Genomic DNA, 16563 nt, shown 5'->3' on the forward strand with positions numbered 1-16563 from the left:
GTTCTCATAGAAAAACATCTTGCTGCCCTAAATTCTCCCATGATCAGGAGGAGAAGATAGAGTGAAAATCGTAAACAGGTACAGATGTAGTATGCACTAACACTTTGAATTACAACCATGTTATTTTTGAGCTTTGCTTTGAGATGTTGGTGTTATATAAGTGTTTTTTTGGGTGAAACACCATGTATGATCAAAGCTGATAAGAGCATTATTGTCATACCTAACATTTGGTCTGTAAAAACGCTAGCTAGGCAAAGGAAACCTTGGAACAAAACTTGATAAAATTTATCAGGTTCTCACAAAACAACATCTCGCTGCCTTGAATTCTCCTGTTATCAGGAAGAGAAGATAGAGTGAAAATTGCAAACAGGTGCAGATGCAGTATGCACTGACACTTTGAATTCTGACCCTGTTATTTTGGAGCTTCGTTTTGAGATGCAAGTGTTATATAGTTGTGTTTTCTGGGTGAAATACCACTTATGATGAGAGTTGATCAAAGCGTTATTGTCATACCTAACATTTTGTCTATAGCAATGCCAGCTAGGCGAAGGACATTCAATCTATCTCAAGAATGTGTATCATTTGGTTCATTTTTCCATAGTGGTAGAGTTGTTTAATGTTTTTGGATCATTTTCTACAACGAAATATAGATTTTGGGGTTAAAAGTTAGCAAATAAAGTTCAACGTCATGGGATCCATTTCTATTGAATATCTTGAAAATTCATCCACAAGTAATGATGAAACTTTCAGTCTTGTACTTGCATGACATACTGTTAACAATTTTATTTTGATATTTGAAATGTATAAAAGTTTCATCCCTAAGTATTAAAATTATTGTGGTCACATCAACATGGATTTTGGTTTTTTAAATTATAAGATTATAATTTTAAGTGGATATTAATAATTACCATCATTTTCCTGCATAATTTATTTTATTATATTTTTTATTAATAATTATTAAATATGATATTATTAAATAAGCTAAAAATATTCTTCTAAATCTCTACTTGCTTCACTTTATTTAAAAAGTAGTAAATATGTTTAATCTATTTAGTTAAAAAGTAATAAATATGTTTACTTAAGTAAAAAAACTTATTTATTCTACCACTTTTGGAAAGTTGAGGGTTTTTTTTTTAAATTGATCCTAAAATGGACACTGAACTGCACTCAGTTTATTGAGGGGCACTTTTGTGGAAGAGACTTTTATGGTTCCCAGACATCGGAAAAATGGACTTCAGGAGAGTGAATCTTAGATGTGGGGGAGCGGAGGAGAAGTGGTGTTGGGTGAGTTTGAAACATGAGGCACTCTTCGCTAGAAATATGTGACATTGCTTTCTGCTTTGGAGTCTTAGAGACTTTCCTTGAGGAGCTTGCTGCTATTGCATAGATGTGGGATGCAGCATTTGGATTGCTTTTTTGACTTCCTATTTTTGGCTTTCTTAAATTAAAGGTTTCACATTTGTAGAGACCTTGCATCTTCCAGGTTAAAGTTGCGAGCCTCCTTGCAACTTGGATTTCATTCGACACTTGTTTTTTTCTAATACTTTTGTTTTTTTCTCCTAATACTTCTAGGACCAATGCTTTTTTCAATTAATTATATTAAATACTTATCACTATTTTCATACTCTTGCACATGTAAAGCAAACTAGTGCAAATATTTATAATTTTTCACTTATTTTAATTATGAGAATATCTTTTTAATATTTTAATTAATATAGTAAAAAAATCATATTTTAAATTATTATTTGCTTGTTTTGTTTTGTTTAGACAACGGGTTGATAAATGTGAAAACTGATTGATAAATATTATTTAACACATCCATAAGAAAATGCTCGCTCATTTTAAATTAATATTTTGTAACTGATTGATAAATATTATTTAACACATCCATAAGAAAATGATCGCTCATTTTAAATTAATATTTTGTAAAGATAAACGTGAATATGGATTTTGTACATATTTGGATCAAAAAATTTATATAGAGAGAATTTTATCTTTTTATATATAGATGTTTGACAAAATAATGTTAGGAATGACAACGATTGCTAAAATGTAATTATCTTAGTAAGCGTGACTTTACCGTTCAAACAATTACATAATGATAGGAAGTTATATAACAAAGTCCTCATATTATAATGATGTTGCTCAAGTTGATGTATTGTTGTAGAGCCATTTTTGACCTAGAATAATAAGAATTCCAATCCTTTGCTCCGTGAAGGTTTCCTCGATAGTGACACTGTCAAATTTTTACCACATAAAATTATTGTGTTTATTTGTGTGATTTATTTCTTGTGTTAGATAGCTAATCCTCGAGATTACTCGTGACTAACCTTGGGTCACTTTGGGTAGTTATTGGAGTCCAAGAAGTCCAAGAAAATAATTCAATTGTTTCCTATATGTATTCATATGTACACAGTGTACATCATTGCTTGAGATCAATTAATATACATTTGATTTGGTTTCTAGTTTGGTGTGTCCTATAGTGGTATCAGAGCAGGTAGTTCATTCACGTGTTGATTGAATTTTGGCACTATTTTTGTGGCCAGAGAGAATGTAAGACATAAGTGCGGATGATAAGGCCTGTTGATTGAATTAAGCCACTAGTTTTGTGGCTAGAGAGAGTGTAAGACATAATTGTGCATGATAGGGTTGGAGTGAAGCGATTGAGGACATGTGGAGAAAGGTTTGCAAATTAATTGCTACCCTGTAAAGCCCCTAGTATGCATTTGTGAAAGAAAGGTACATTTACAACGCATAATGAAGTAGTCCTCTTTCAACAGTTTATTAAGTTATTATAAAATGAAAGCATGACATATTAAAAATTCTAATAAAATTAAAGCACGAGATACTAAAAGGAAAGTCATTTATGAGATGCTTTTGCATTAAAAATGGAGTTGTATTCTTTAAGGAAGAGGTTGTTTGCATTCACAGTAAAATTTTTGAAGGATAGTATTTGCATTTACTACAGTAAAGAAGAGTTTAATCACAGCAAAATGTCTCAAGGATAGTATTTGCATTTAAGACAGTAAACATGAGTTTAATCATAGTAAGTAAAGTTTATGAAGGATTTTATTTACATATACTATAAACCAGAGTTTTTACTAAAAGATTTTTGAAGCATACAAAGTTTTTACTGAAGGATTTTTGAAGGATCCTTAAAATGAAAGATATATATTTTTTGGTGGTTTGAATTAAATTTTTAATTGAAGAGTGATCAATTTTCTCATTGTCCTAGATTTAAAAAAAGAGATTTTGTCAGTTTATATATTAGTTAGACGCAGATTGTAGCCGAGTGTGAAGGGGACTATAAGAATTTTGCAGCGAAATCTCAGACCAGTGAGTAACTGACTATGCGAAGCTTGCAACAGAGATAGGTATAGCGTAGGAGAAGTCAGTAAGCATGGAAGAAATGACATTCAGATTAAATTGTGGTGAAATTTAAAAATTATTTAAATAATAATTTCTAATGTGAATGGTAATTTTTAAGAAAGTTGTGAAAGTTTTCTTTAAATTGAGAAAGGGATAAAAAATTCCTAGGAGTAAGGAGTAACTCTTAGGATGCCGCCATAATGTTCATATGTAATATTCACTATCGAAAAGTTTAAAGTCAACCAACGAACTTTACGTAAAAGGAGCCAAGATAAAAAGTAATTTTTATGTGAAGGAAAAAATTAAAAAATTAAAAAAAAAAAAAAAAAAAACCTTTACGTAAAAGGAGCCGAGATAAAAGAAGTGGTAAGGCTTGCTCCTTCCTTCTTTTATTTTCATTAAATGGAGTAATTTTGATTGGCGTCAGGTGGAGAAAATGAGCTTTTGGGGAATGTCATCAAGTTTTGATTTTGTCTTTGTTGAAGTTTAAATAACAGAGTTTATGAATATAAAATCAAGAAGGAAAAATGACATTGTGGTTAGTGAAGATTATATAGTTATTTGATTTATTGAAGGTCTCAAGTTCAAATATTTATAGAGATAATTTTGAAAGATATTTTTTCAAAGCTAATTTAGTGAGATGTTTTTGGACTTTATGGATATAAAATCAAGAAGGGGAAATGAAACTATGGTTGGTGAAGTTTATATAGTTATTTGGTATATTGAAGGTCTCAAGTTCAAATTTTTATAGAGGCGATTTTGAAAGATATTTTTTTTAAAACTAATTTTGGGATATATTTTTGGAGGTTGTGAACATGATTTCGGTATTTTAGAGGTTATGAACATGATTTTTGTTTACATGAGTTGGCAACCCTGAGCATGTCACTATTTTATAAATTTGCAACTCATGCATATTGGATATAACTCACAACAAACTTGAGTTTTCATTGTATTCATTGTATGGAGCAAAGATAAAAGTTCCTATTTGTGTAGTTACAACTATATAATCTCTTTATTCTTGAATCTTCTTTGTAAATGAGTGCATTTTCGATTAAACCCAAAACTCGGTTAATTCATCGTAATTTTTTTTATATTGGGTGCATTTTCAGTGGTAGCTGACACCCTTTTTTTCAAAGTTGATTTCTAAAGAAAATGGCCAAAGTCGATGATTTGTTGGAGTTATTACACAATTTAATGTCATCCAGTATTCATAACAATGTCCAAGTCAGGAAGGACACACTCTCTGACATGCAGTCATGTTTGAAAAATGCGAAAAGCAAAATTGAATTCTTGGAGTTAGAGTCACAGTTTCAATGAGAAGAAATACAAAAGAAGAATTCTGAACCTGTTCTTGTTCAGAATAATAGTTTGTTTGAGCCCAATCATCAGTTAGAAAATTATCAAAGTAATGCAGTGGTTTCAAAAGCAAATGCAACTGAATGTTCTTATGAGAAGTCTGTTATTCCTAAATCTTTCATAAGGCAATGGAAAGAGATTAGACACAATAAACACAAAATTTGTTTGGGTTACAACGAGGATATTCTGGATGTATATTTTCACATTCCAGATTTTTCTAAACCTATACAATTCTGAAGTGTTGGATTTCTTGACGGTGTTGTTCCAAAACAAGTTGATTGATGCCAACAGTGTAACGGAGTTGGACATGTGAAAGATCGGTGTTTTCATCTTCACCCATGTGAGAATTATGGAAAGAGAAATCATCATACAAATAGATGTTCGAAGAGGAAGGCTACAATAAGAGAGAAGGTAAATTTCAGATGGATTGCTTCTTGGGATTAGACGAAAACAACCAAGAAGATTTACAGGTCATACTGAAGAATATGCTCCAAAGCGATGACCAGACTTGTAGTGATAAAGAGTACTTCTCACCTTATATCCGATAAGGGGTGAATGGTTGATGGTCTATTACAGGTTCAAGTTCGATATGCCAAGCGAACCAGAGTTAGTGTTGAATTGATCGAGTTGATTGAGCACTTCCATGGTTGATGGTCTACAACATGTTCGAGTTTGAGATGTCAAGCGAGCCTGAGTCAGAGTTGAATTGATCGAGTTTATTGAGCAATTCCATGTTTGGAATTATTCGAGAAACTTCTATGATAGTTCTACAGTTTGTGGTTATTTTAAAACCACATTTTTGTTGTTCTGAGAACCGCTATGGAGGTTCTAGAGTTTGTGTTGGTTGAGACTTTGAGTTCTCCCACCTTGGTTTATGGGTATCCTTAAAAACCATTTTTGAGAGACATTCGGCTCTTGGATGAGATGCATTTTTTCATTTTGAGCTCTCGTTCTTAGAATTTAGTATCTCCCTTTGGATTAAGGGGGGAATTTTAAATAGCTAATCCTCGGGATTAACCTTGCGTCAGTTTGGGTAGTTATTGGAGTCCAAAAACTCCCGGAAACTAATTCAATTGTTTCCTGTATGTATTAATATGTACACATTAGACATCATTGATTGATCAATTAATATACATTTGATTTGGTTTCCAGTTTTGTATGTCCTACATCTTTCTCATTGTGTATTTTTCTTTCTGATTTAATTAATTTTTATAGGCTCCAAATACCAACAAATAATAGCCTTTCTTTAAGAAAAAAATTGAATATATTTATTGACAAGTAAAACATATACCTTGAGATATCTTTATTCTCAAGTGGTCACAAAAATTAACTTTAATTTTTTGTGCTTGTTGTATTGGTATCAAAGTGATTGCAATAACTTATCAACCACCACATCCTTAGCTCGAATCATCAAACAAAATGTCCAATGTTTTATCTGTTGTAGAACATGCCACATTTAAACAACAAGACTCGAGTCATCAAACATAATGTCCAATGTTTTCTCTGTTGTAGAACATGCCACATTTAAACAACATGACTCCATACTGCCCACTGGTGAGGATATTATTTCTATTGCACCAACCCTAGCTATTAATTGCATGCTCAAGGGTCCAAACTGATTGAATGTGATATAACATGGAGGTTGAGATCTAGGAAGGAAATATCATGGAGGAAGTATAAGGATTTTAGAAGATCCACTCCAGGTTTCCATTTCAATAACAAATATAAGGTGACAGGCATGTCAAAGTTCGAGGGCATATTTCCTTTCCGTGTGAAGGGGGTTTTGATAGCCTCTTAATCAATGGAGAATGTTGGATTTATGAAAAAAAATAGGGTTGAAAGGAAGTTAGACTTTTGTTTCGCCTTATTCTAAGCATTGTATTACATCGATATACTCGTTGTTTCCACTCACTTAGTTTTCGAAAGGTAGCTCCAGGACTCTGCCATCGAGTTTCATGGCACACGATTGCATGACCAACTATTTTGGTTCACAATTAACCCCTTGCTAATTCCATGACCAACAATCAACACATTTCCTGCAATGTGGGGTCAGAGTAAATTCAAAAGCAATATTATCTATACTGGCGTTGTATATTATCCCTTTTTGTATTTCTTTTTTCTCAATTCCTTACTAACTAAATGAATTTTTATTAATATGAAAAATACTAATAATTTCATCAAATTTACTTAATGTATTAAAAATATCAAATTTAATTGATACATCCAATTTCTTAAATAATTTTAATGTTTATATAAACATTCCTTTTATGTATTTTCTATATTGTTACTTATGTGATTTTCATATTATTTTATGTAAATTTTTACTCCAATATAAAATTTTGGAAAAAAATAACTATTTTTATAAACATAATTTTATTTGTTTATCTTAAATAATTTGTATATTCATTGATTATAGAATTTCGTGTACAAATTTTTCCATTTAAAAATTCCATCCCTCTTTACACCTTTCGGTCGGAGTATTGACTAGTATTGAACATATTTAGTAATTTCAATTTGTATCACATCACAGCGATAGTCATTCAAATATGTAAATATTAAAATATCACACACTCCATGAATATGATACATGGAGCTTATTACGCCTCAATGCACTTCTCATTTTTGTCCTTATAAAGAGGGATCAATGTCCTCTCCTTCACAAAGCAGGACCCCGTGAAAGTGTTCAAAGCTATCTAACATCAGCTCTATGCCTGCAACTCTCGGTACAATTACTGGGACCGCTCCACATTTTACTATTTAATCAAGGTGGTATTCTCCTCCACGTAGGACGTTCCATGCTAATTATTATTCTAGCTTCAATTTTCTCCACTAATGAAAGGCATGCAGTATATTGAAATTTGGAAAAATATTGAATTGGGTCCTCCTTCAAAGAGGGGGGAGCACGAGTAGTGAAAATTGGGGAGCTCAAGAAGTGAGAATTTAAGTTCTCTGAGATCATTATGGAGCGCACGAATGCGAAATTTCTTGCAGCAAATAAAGTGATGAATGAATACAGACCTACAAAATCAAGAAATTTGTTCTTCCGAACAGTTCTGAAGACGATGAGAACCATTGGGAGCACTGCCGTGAGCTTGGAAGCATCGTTCAAAACCATTGGAGATTCAGAAGCGGGACACATGATGCAATTAAGAAAAAGAGAGAATATCGTTCAAAACCATTCGACATTCAGAAGCGGGACACATGATGCAATTAAAAAAAAGGGAGAATATCCGACACTCGCAGACAGTGAGCGCTTTTGGATTTGATTTTTCATTGAACGCAAGCAACCCAACCAGCGGAGCCGGCTATCCGCAAATGGTCCATAATAAATGCAAATGCCGATTGACGTAATGATTGGTCTGGGCAACGAATATTTACGGTGCTCAATAGTAAACATTGGTTTTCCTTATATGTGTATTTTAATTAAAAAAAAAAACCTTTTGGTTTGAAATGGTTTCATTTTAGTTTTGAATTTAATGCAAATTGATGTTCAGTTGGTCTGCGTCTTTAGGTAAAAATTTATTTTTGGAAGTTGAAAATGGTTTATTTTAGTTTTGAATTCGTGTAATTAGGTAAAAAAAAAAAATTAGGTTGGAAATGGTTTCATTTTAATTTTGAATTTCGTGTAATTTATTTTTTTACAAAGTGCGAAAATTCAATATATGTGTCATTCCTAAGCTTTATCCATAAATGTATGGATTTTTAATTTGGTATATAGACCAACTGAACATCAATTTGCATTAAATTCAAAATTAGAATGAAACCATTTCAAACTAAATGATAGTTTTTTTAATTAAGATACACGTGTAAGGAAAACCAATATTTACTATTGAGCCACCCATAAATACACAAAAGCACAGTACAATTTTATATATACATATATATGAAATTAAAAATCTATACATTTAGGAATGACACATCCCACTCATGAATCATTCATTTTATTAGGTTGAATTTTCATACTTTGTAAAAAAAAAAAAAAAAAATTACACGAATTTAAAATTAGAATGAAACTATTTCTAACCTAAAAGAAGATAAATTTTTACCTAAAGACGCTGACCCACTGAACATCAATTTGCATTAAATTCAAAACTAAAATAAAACCATTTCAAATTAAGAGATTTTTTTAATTAAGATACACGTATAAAGAAAACCAATGTTACATAAAACACAATTCAATACAATACGATACGATTCAATTCAGTTCAATTCAATATATTTACTTTTCAGAAAGTGAGGAAATTCAATATTATAGAATATCCATGAGAGGGATGCGTCATTGCTAAAAGTTATCCATAAATGTTTGACTCAAATAAAATATTGCATAGCGAAAAATAGAGTCACTACTAACTTGGGTTGCAAGGGATATTTTCACTCTGTTTGATACCTAAAGTCAGCGCAAATGTTATACATTTTTTTTTTTAATTTTAATTAATATGTTTTATAGAGTATTTTTTTATTAAAATTTATATTTATATTTTTTATTTTTTATTTCTAAAATATTTAAAAAAAAATTATGATATTTATTTTATTTTTAAATTATTTTTTATTTTAGTTTTATATGAAAAATAAATTATTTTCATTTCCTTATATTTGTCATTATTATATGTAATTTTGTTATTAAATATTTAAATTAAAAAGTAAATCAGTTGATTTTCATGATGGTAAATTTAGATTTCTTTATTAGTTATGGAGTTTTAATTTTTATGACATATGATATAATAACAAAATGTGCAGTTGGAAATAAAGAAGATTGTCCTCTTTAAAGTTAAAGATTTGGAAAATACTTATATTGGTTTAAGAAATAGTTTTACTTTTCTATTTGAATTTATTTATGAACATTTTACTAGGATATAATATCCATAGATTTTTAAATGAATGATATGACTTCACTAAATAATCATTATCATCACATCATACTAAAGCATCCTTCTTTGATTGGAGATGACTCTCTCTCCTTTTCCCAGATTATTATAACACTTAGATCTAACCCTTCCAATAACATAGATAGTAAATCTAATAAGATATCACCCAAGACAATATTAAAGACTTTTGATTTGTTGCTGTGTTTAAGTTAAATGAAAGTGAAATTTTAAGCTTTGAAGCTCTTGATGATAGAACACTTTGGTTATATTTGATGAACATGCTAGTAGAATCAAGGGTTTACAATACAATACTTAGTGACGGAACAAAGAATACAATACGAGAATTTATATTTCCAAACAAGAAATACAATACCATTGCAAGTTTCCATAAATAAGTGACAAAACAAGGAATACAATACCAGAATTTATATTTGCAGGAAGTTCGCATGGTTTCGTACTTAAATTAACATGATTTGAAGATTTCAATGAAATCGGAGTTTAATTGGCAGAGAGCCCTTGAAGACAATTTAAATATACAAATATTCATTATTTTAATTTCAAATTGGTCAATACTTCTGTTTAATTTTTTTGAGGCGACTGATGCTGTAACTCTGCTGTCGATTTATCGCTCACCCGACTGTAAGGAGGGTGAGGGCCAGGACCTTACGCAGAGCAGCCTTCCCTGAGCGATATGTTAGTGAAACGGAGTTGTCTCACTGTGCACTTCAACGAGGGAAGGAGCGGGAGAACAAAAAAGAATGAGTTTTGGCGATTCAACCACTAGATATAGAGGACGGAGGGATGGAAAAACCTATAGCTCTCACTGTCCAGTTCAACCCTATGGTCACAGACCCTCCTTCTATGGCCCCTACTCTGGCACTAGAAAGGATGCGCGCTCAGGTGTCGGCTCGGATGCTTTAGGTGCTGCTTAAACTGAAATAGGTTCATCGACTATTAAGCGACCTTGAACTGATAATTTTTTTTGCTTAACCTATGAGAATTTAAACATTAAATTTCATAATTTATATATAATTTTATAGTATTGTTATAGCTAATTGAATTATTGCTATAGACTCTATTATTTTTATTTTCATAACTATATTGTACATCATTTTTTTAATGTGTATGAATATGAAAATGCTATTTATTATTCATTATCATAATTTGTAAAAATATTTTTATAACTCTTCAATCACCAAAATAATCTATTATCAACCCCATAAAACTATATCTTATTAATAATGTGATATCATCAACTTACAGTATCTTTCATATCAACCCTCTCAACCATTTTTCAATTCTAAAAACCATTCACACTAAAGCCAACAAACTCAAACTATACAAATTGTTTTACACTGATATTTCTGCCTCAAATTTTGGAGATTTTGGAGGAACGAGATTTACCCACAGATGTTTCTACGTCAAATTTTGGAGATTTTGAAAAAAGAGATTTGCTCACATTATAATATAAAAATAATATTTTTATTGTGAACATAATAATTCTATTATAAATTTATAATCTAATCACTTTAATTAAATTTAAATAATAATTTGTTACAGTGATCATTCTCTATTTTTAATATTTTATTAAAAATATATTAAATTAATATATTTAATATAAGCTTAGAAATAATATATATATATTATATATGATAAAGATCTTTTACAATATTTATATAAATTAAAATATATAAGGTATATGACATAAAGATGTACAAATGGGTTCCTCATGCCATTTAAAAAACTTATAAACTTTTCTTTACGCATTTTGAGACCATTGCTAGTTTATAGAAAATAAAATTAGCAATTGTCCCAAAAGGTACAAAGAGAGGCCGATAGGATTATTAAATTGGAATTGTTGAATTTTTTTAGAAGAGATATTGGCTTACACTGCAACAACTCTTCCTGGTAAACTCTGACAACGATTCTGCTTTTGTGAAAAATACAACGATTCTGTTTCTGTGAAAAATTAAAATTTGCACCAGTAAACGTCACACATATACCTATACAGCTGGATTGTTGATTGATATCTTTGGACGTTGAATAATTTAAGGTAAATCTATTGGCTATTACGCGTTTGTGAAAAAATGAAAATTTGCACCAGTAAGCATCACAAATATATACAGTTGGGTTGTTGATTCATACCTTTGGACATGCTCGATTAATGAATAATTTAGGGTATAATCTATTACGTAAACAAAGGATCAAAGGGGGAAGGGGTGGGGTTTCTGTACTGGATCAAACCTCTGAGATTCATGGGAGAAACGAAGGAAGAATCCCCACCCAAAACCTCCTCTGCAATCATCCACTGTACCCTCTCAGTTGGATGAAATTTGTCCCAATAAACATATTCCTTGGGATCCTTGCAGATTGAGCACCCTGGATCCAACCCACAACCTACATGGCCATTGTATGGACCATCTCCACAGAAAACCTGTTGACCCACCCCGTCCCTCCTAGTCTTCGTCATCCAAAATGAGGTCTAGTCTGCAGCACCCTAGGCCGATGGCTTAGGCTGCCCTGGTTCGAGTCCTCCTGCCGACGAAACCCTCATCACTCTCTTTTTCACGTCCCCCCTCAGGTGAGAAAGGATTCATAACCCTATATAATCTTATTAATGAATATTATTATATATAATATTATATTAATATTAAGGTTTAATCCTATTCATATTACCAAAAATAATTTAAGAGAGTCATAAACTAAGCAATATGGGGATTAACAAAAAAAAGTAATTAATTAATCTATAAATAAATAAAAATAATTTTTTAGGAAGAAAGCGCAGGAATCTAGCATTTGTTGATACTCCAGCCATCATCTCTATTTAAATTAACAAGTCTTTTTTTTCAATTTCTAAGGCCTCTCTAAATTTACGATAATGAAAATGGTCAATCCTCGCAATGACCTTAGCCTCTTCAATGGAGATGTGATGATTGGTTTTTTCTGCATGCTCTACAAAAGCGGAGGAGCGAGACCTTCCATGCCTGATGTCGGCAGCATGTTCACAAATGCTTTGGTTAATGGATCGACCGGTCTCACCAATATAAGGAGCTCGACAAGAACAGGGAATGATATAAACACCCTTCTAATCCTTGGGGTTAATCGGGTCCTTAACAAAATGAAGAGAACTTCATATAGTGTTAAGAGGTCTAAAAGAAGAATGAATCTTATGCTTCCTCAAGATCCTAGCGATTTTATCCATTGTCCCTTGAATAAAGGGAAGATGAACACCGGAAGACCAATCCTTGGGGTCAACTTACTCTTAGGACCCTTTTCAGCATTTTGAAAAGCCTTAAGACCTTGAGACCTACTATAACCATTCTTATTAAAAACTTCCAAGAGGTCAGTTTTCTCATCTTCAAGGTGATTTTCGTCATAAACTTGCAACGCCCGCCGAAGTATCTAAGGTGTTGAGAACGCCTATCTTTTGAGCAGGAAAATGATGGGAGCTAGCATGGACTTAAATTGAATTTAATTATTTTAGAGAGATGTTACAATGTTTAACATTTCGACTTAGTCAAATTAAAATTAAAATATAAAATATAAAATTTTCCAACCCATGGTTTTTCCTTATTATATTTTTAATCTATGGTTTTTTCCCATGGTATTTTTCTGTAATGTGAGTTATTTAAAGGTTAATATTTAAACTAATCTAAATTCATTTTAACTCTACATCTACCAAATGCCAAAAAAAATCAAATCTCTTTTCACTCTTAAAAAATCAATACCTCAAAAAAAAAATCCCTCTTAACACATAATAAACTTACAACTAAAAATAAATCTAAACTAATTTCTAAATTTTAAATTTTAAATTTATATTTCAATTAAATTATAAAAATAAATTAATAATACATTGCATTTAAAAAATAAAAATAAAAATAAAAATCCTCAAAAATCTTTGCTTTTCTGAGCTTTTTTGTATTGAGTAAAAGTTGATGCATAGGAAAGGCCTATCGGCCTAATTATAAAAAACTTATTTGAAATAGACACTCACCCATTCCAGAAGAAGTTGAAGAGGGGCGGGTAGTCTTGCGTCCACGCATTTTCTCCCACTCACGATCTCAAGAACCATGATCCCATAACTATAAACGTCAGCTTTTTCAGTTAATTGCCCGTGAACAGCGTATTCTGGTGCAGTGTAACCTCTGACTTATACCAAATCCGTGAAAAACACAAATTAATGCCCGGCTTTGATAGTTTACAGAAGTCATCTGCAAATAAGTAATAAATGAACTGCTGAACTTACATTGTTCCTCCGACTCTTGTAGAAACATGTGTTTGGCTTTCTGGGAAAAATTTAGCTAATCCAAAATCTGCAATTTTAGGATCAAGGTTGTCATCGAGAAGTATATTTGCGCATTTGATGTCTCTGTGTATAATGCGCACGTCGGATTCCCCGTGCAGATATGCAAGGCCTCGAGCTGTGCCCGCTATGATATTTAAACGGATTTCCCAACTCAAAGCATTTATTATCTCACCTGCAGACCACCAGTAATAGTATTTCAAAGCCTCAGTACTAGTTACACGATTTCTGAAATGAATTCTGAAGATAGTGGCATTAGTACCAAATACGTACCGAACAAATGTTTGTCCAGACTGTTATTTGGCATAAATTCGTAAACCAGCAAGCGTTTGTGCCCTCGCTGGCAACATCCTAGTAAACGAACAAGATTTCGGTGACGGACGCTGCTGATGAGCTTCACTTCCGTCAGAAATTCCTCGGCAGCTTGAGTAGTCTGCTTTCCATTCAATTTTTTAACGGCAACATAACTCCCATCCGGAAGTCTTCCCTGCAGATTGTCAGACTCATTACAATTAATCTATGAACATATCATATAATTGAACAAAGGCATCAAAATCACCTATGACATTATACCTTATAAACTTCACCGAAGCCTCCTTTGCCAAGCATGTTGTTTCTGTCAAAGTTCCCAGTCGAATCTCTGAGAACCTTGTAATCAAAAGAGACTTGCCCAAAATGTCTCCTTGCATCTAAATTCACAACAACAGTTTTATTCAGGACGATCGAATCCGACTAAGTTGTTAAAAACAAAAAAATAAAACGGCAGGATATAAGGCAATCATATATACTGACCTGTTCTAACAGAGCTCTTCCACAGTACACATCGATGGAATACCAAGCACAGCATCACAATTAGAGCTGTTCCGACGACGCTTCCCAATACTATAGACACTGTTTTCGATGTTGTTTTACCGGAAGGATGTGTCGAATTCCCAGATAACGGTGTCAAAGGGCGTGGAAAATTCGTCGATTTGGGCGGCTTGGTCAAATTCGCCGGCGGCGCTGTCAAATTTCTTGATCCGGGTGGCGCTGTCAAATTACCATTCAAACAAATCTAAAAGAGTCAACAAACATACATTTTATATCATGACGAAACGGTAAACACAAGTATTTATGATATATATATGAAAAAAAAACAAACTTCAACTAGATTCTCTATCAGTGAAACGCGAATAATTTGAGTAGCGAATAAAACAGGCCGACCTAGACGCAGTTGTCTATAACGCGATTTTTTGAAAGTTTTTTCGGCGGGTTTTTTCGGTCGAAATCCGGCGGGAATTTATTGGAATCGCAAGTTTGATAGCTAGTTTCTGCACAATGAAAGCGTCCCAGGGGCTTTTCAGGGTGCTGAATCCAAATATGCAGTTAAAAAACCATTTTAACTGCAACAAATGAAGATTTAACCTCAATTTCTTCAGCCGGATTCCGTCACCGGAATCTCCAAAAAGTCGCATTATAGACAACTCCCACCTAGACACGGTGGCCTTCACGGAAGGCAAAGCTTATTTACTATTCTAGGTAATAACAAAGTTTGGTACGAAAGCAAGGTATGTAGAGCCTGTTAAAAAAGCATATTTAATGGAGTAGGTTTACCATTAGATTTAGATTTATACTTGTTTAAATTTAAGTCTCATTGTTTTTAGTGTGATTTTTTTTTGGGGAATTTTAATTTTTTTTTTTTTTAATTCTTTTTTTTTAAAGATTTTTTTTGAAATAACAAGTTTAATGAGTTACTGTTGCATAATCTAAGTGTCTCAACATTTTTTAGGGTGTTGAATTTATATATATTTTAAAAACTAGTTTAAATAACACAAATCAAGATTTTATCTCAAAATTTTCAACCAGATTCAGATACCAAAAAATCTAAGAAATATATAAATATAAATATATATAACTCAACCCCATTAAATATCAAATTATGTAATTTATCAAATTATGTAATTTATTCTAAGTTAATTTTTAAATATCAAATTGTTTAATTTATTGAGAGTTAATTTTTATCCGAGCTTTAATAATTTATCAGATCAGAATAAATTCAAATCGTATAATTGACATGAACAGTTATGAAATTTATTCCGAGCCCCTTTCAAGTGTCGTCAGCAATCACTAAGGATTAGATAAGGCTAATACTGATCGAGACCATATATGAAGCCATCGGCATAACCGATATTAGCAGAAGCGTCCGTTAGTATTTGTAAGGGTAAGGTCCTGGTTTTTCAGTCCTAGGATGTTTCAATGGTTAAGTAGTGAGGTTAAGTGGTGAGGTTTGAACCTTTCTAGTTTTGTGATCTAATTTTGGACAAGATTATATATATGCCTTTTTAGGATGAAAAAAAACAGCCTTGGGTTTTCAAGAGATATCGTGTGGATTGCTGTTATTTGTAAAGGAATGAACAATAGCCAGAGGAAAACCCACACCCACTCTCTAAACATAAAATCTAGAGATCTTATGTCGTAGGAAACAGCGTGCAGAAGAATCCCAGTACCATTATAACGCTGACAGTATGCTTTTATTTCTTTCGCGGAAAGTATGCTGTTAATTCTATCCGCTTCCTCTTTTGTGAGTAATAGTTGGCAGTTAAAAGAACTCTGCGGGCGACAGTTAAATGGCCTAAGTTTTATATTCTCATTTTCAGTGACATAAAGAAATTGTGCAAACTTGAGGGTTAG

General features: G+C 32.1%; 1 protein-coding gene across 1 annotated transcript in view; it reads right to left on the minus strand.

Annotated features, from left to right (window-relative positions):
- Window positions 1-16563, minus strand: part of LOC149183236 (cold-responsive protein kinase 1-like) — a 91464-nt gene that overhangs the window by 73362 nt on the left and 1539 nt on the right. Inside the window, exons 2-6 of the mRNA XM_089418692.1 lie at window positions 14686-14922; window positions 14467-14582; window positions 14167-14380; window positions 13837-14068; window positions 13585-13735 (exon numbers count right to left, since the gene is read on the minus strand). Of these exons, the coding sequence (XP_089274818.1) occupies window positions 13585-13735; window positions 13837-14068; window positions 14167-14380; window positions 14467-14582; window positions 14686-14922 (950 nt within the window). The remainder of the gene's footprint in view (window positions 1-13584; window positions 13736-13836; window positions 14069-14166; window positions 14381-14466; window positions 14583-14685; window positions 14923-16563) is intronic.

Source organism: Pinus tabuliformis, chromosome 3_2, assembly GCF_031772625.1.
Source record: "Pinus tabuliformis cultivar Carrire ecotype Pingquan chromosome 3_2, CPIR1, whole genome shotgun sequence".
Taxonomy (NCBI): Eukaryota; Viridiplantae; Streptophyta; class Pinopsida; order Pinales; family Pinaceae; genus Pinus; species Pinus tabuliformis.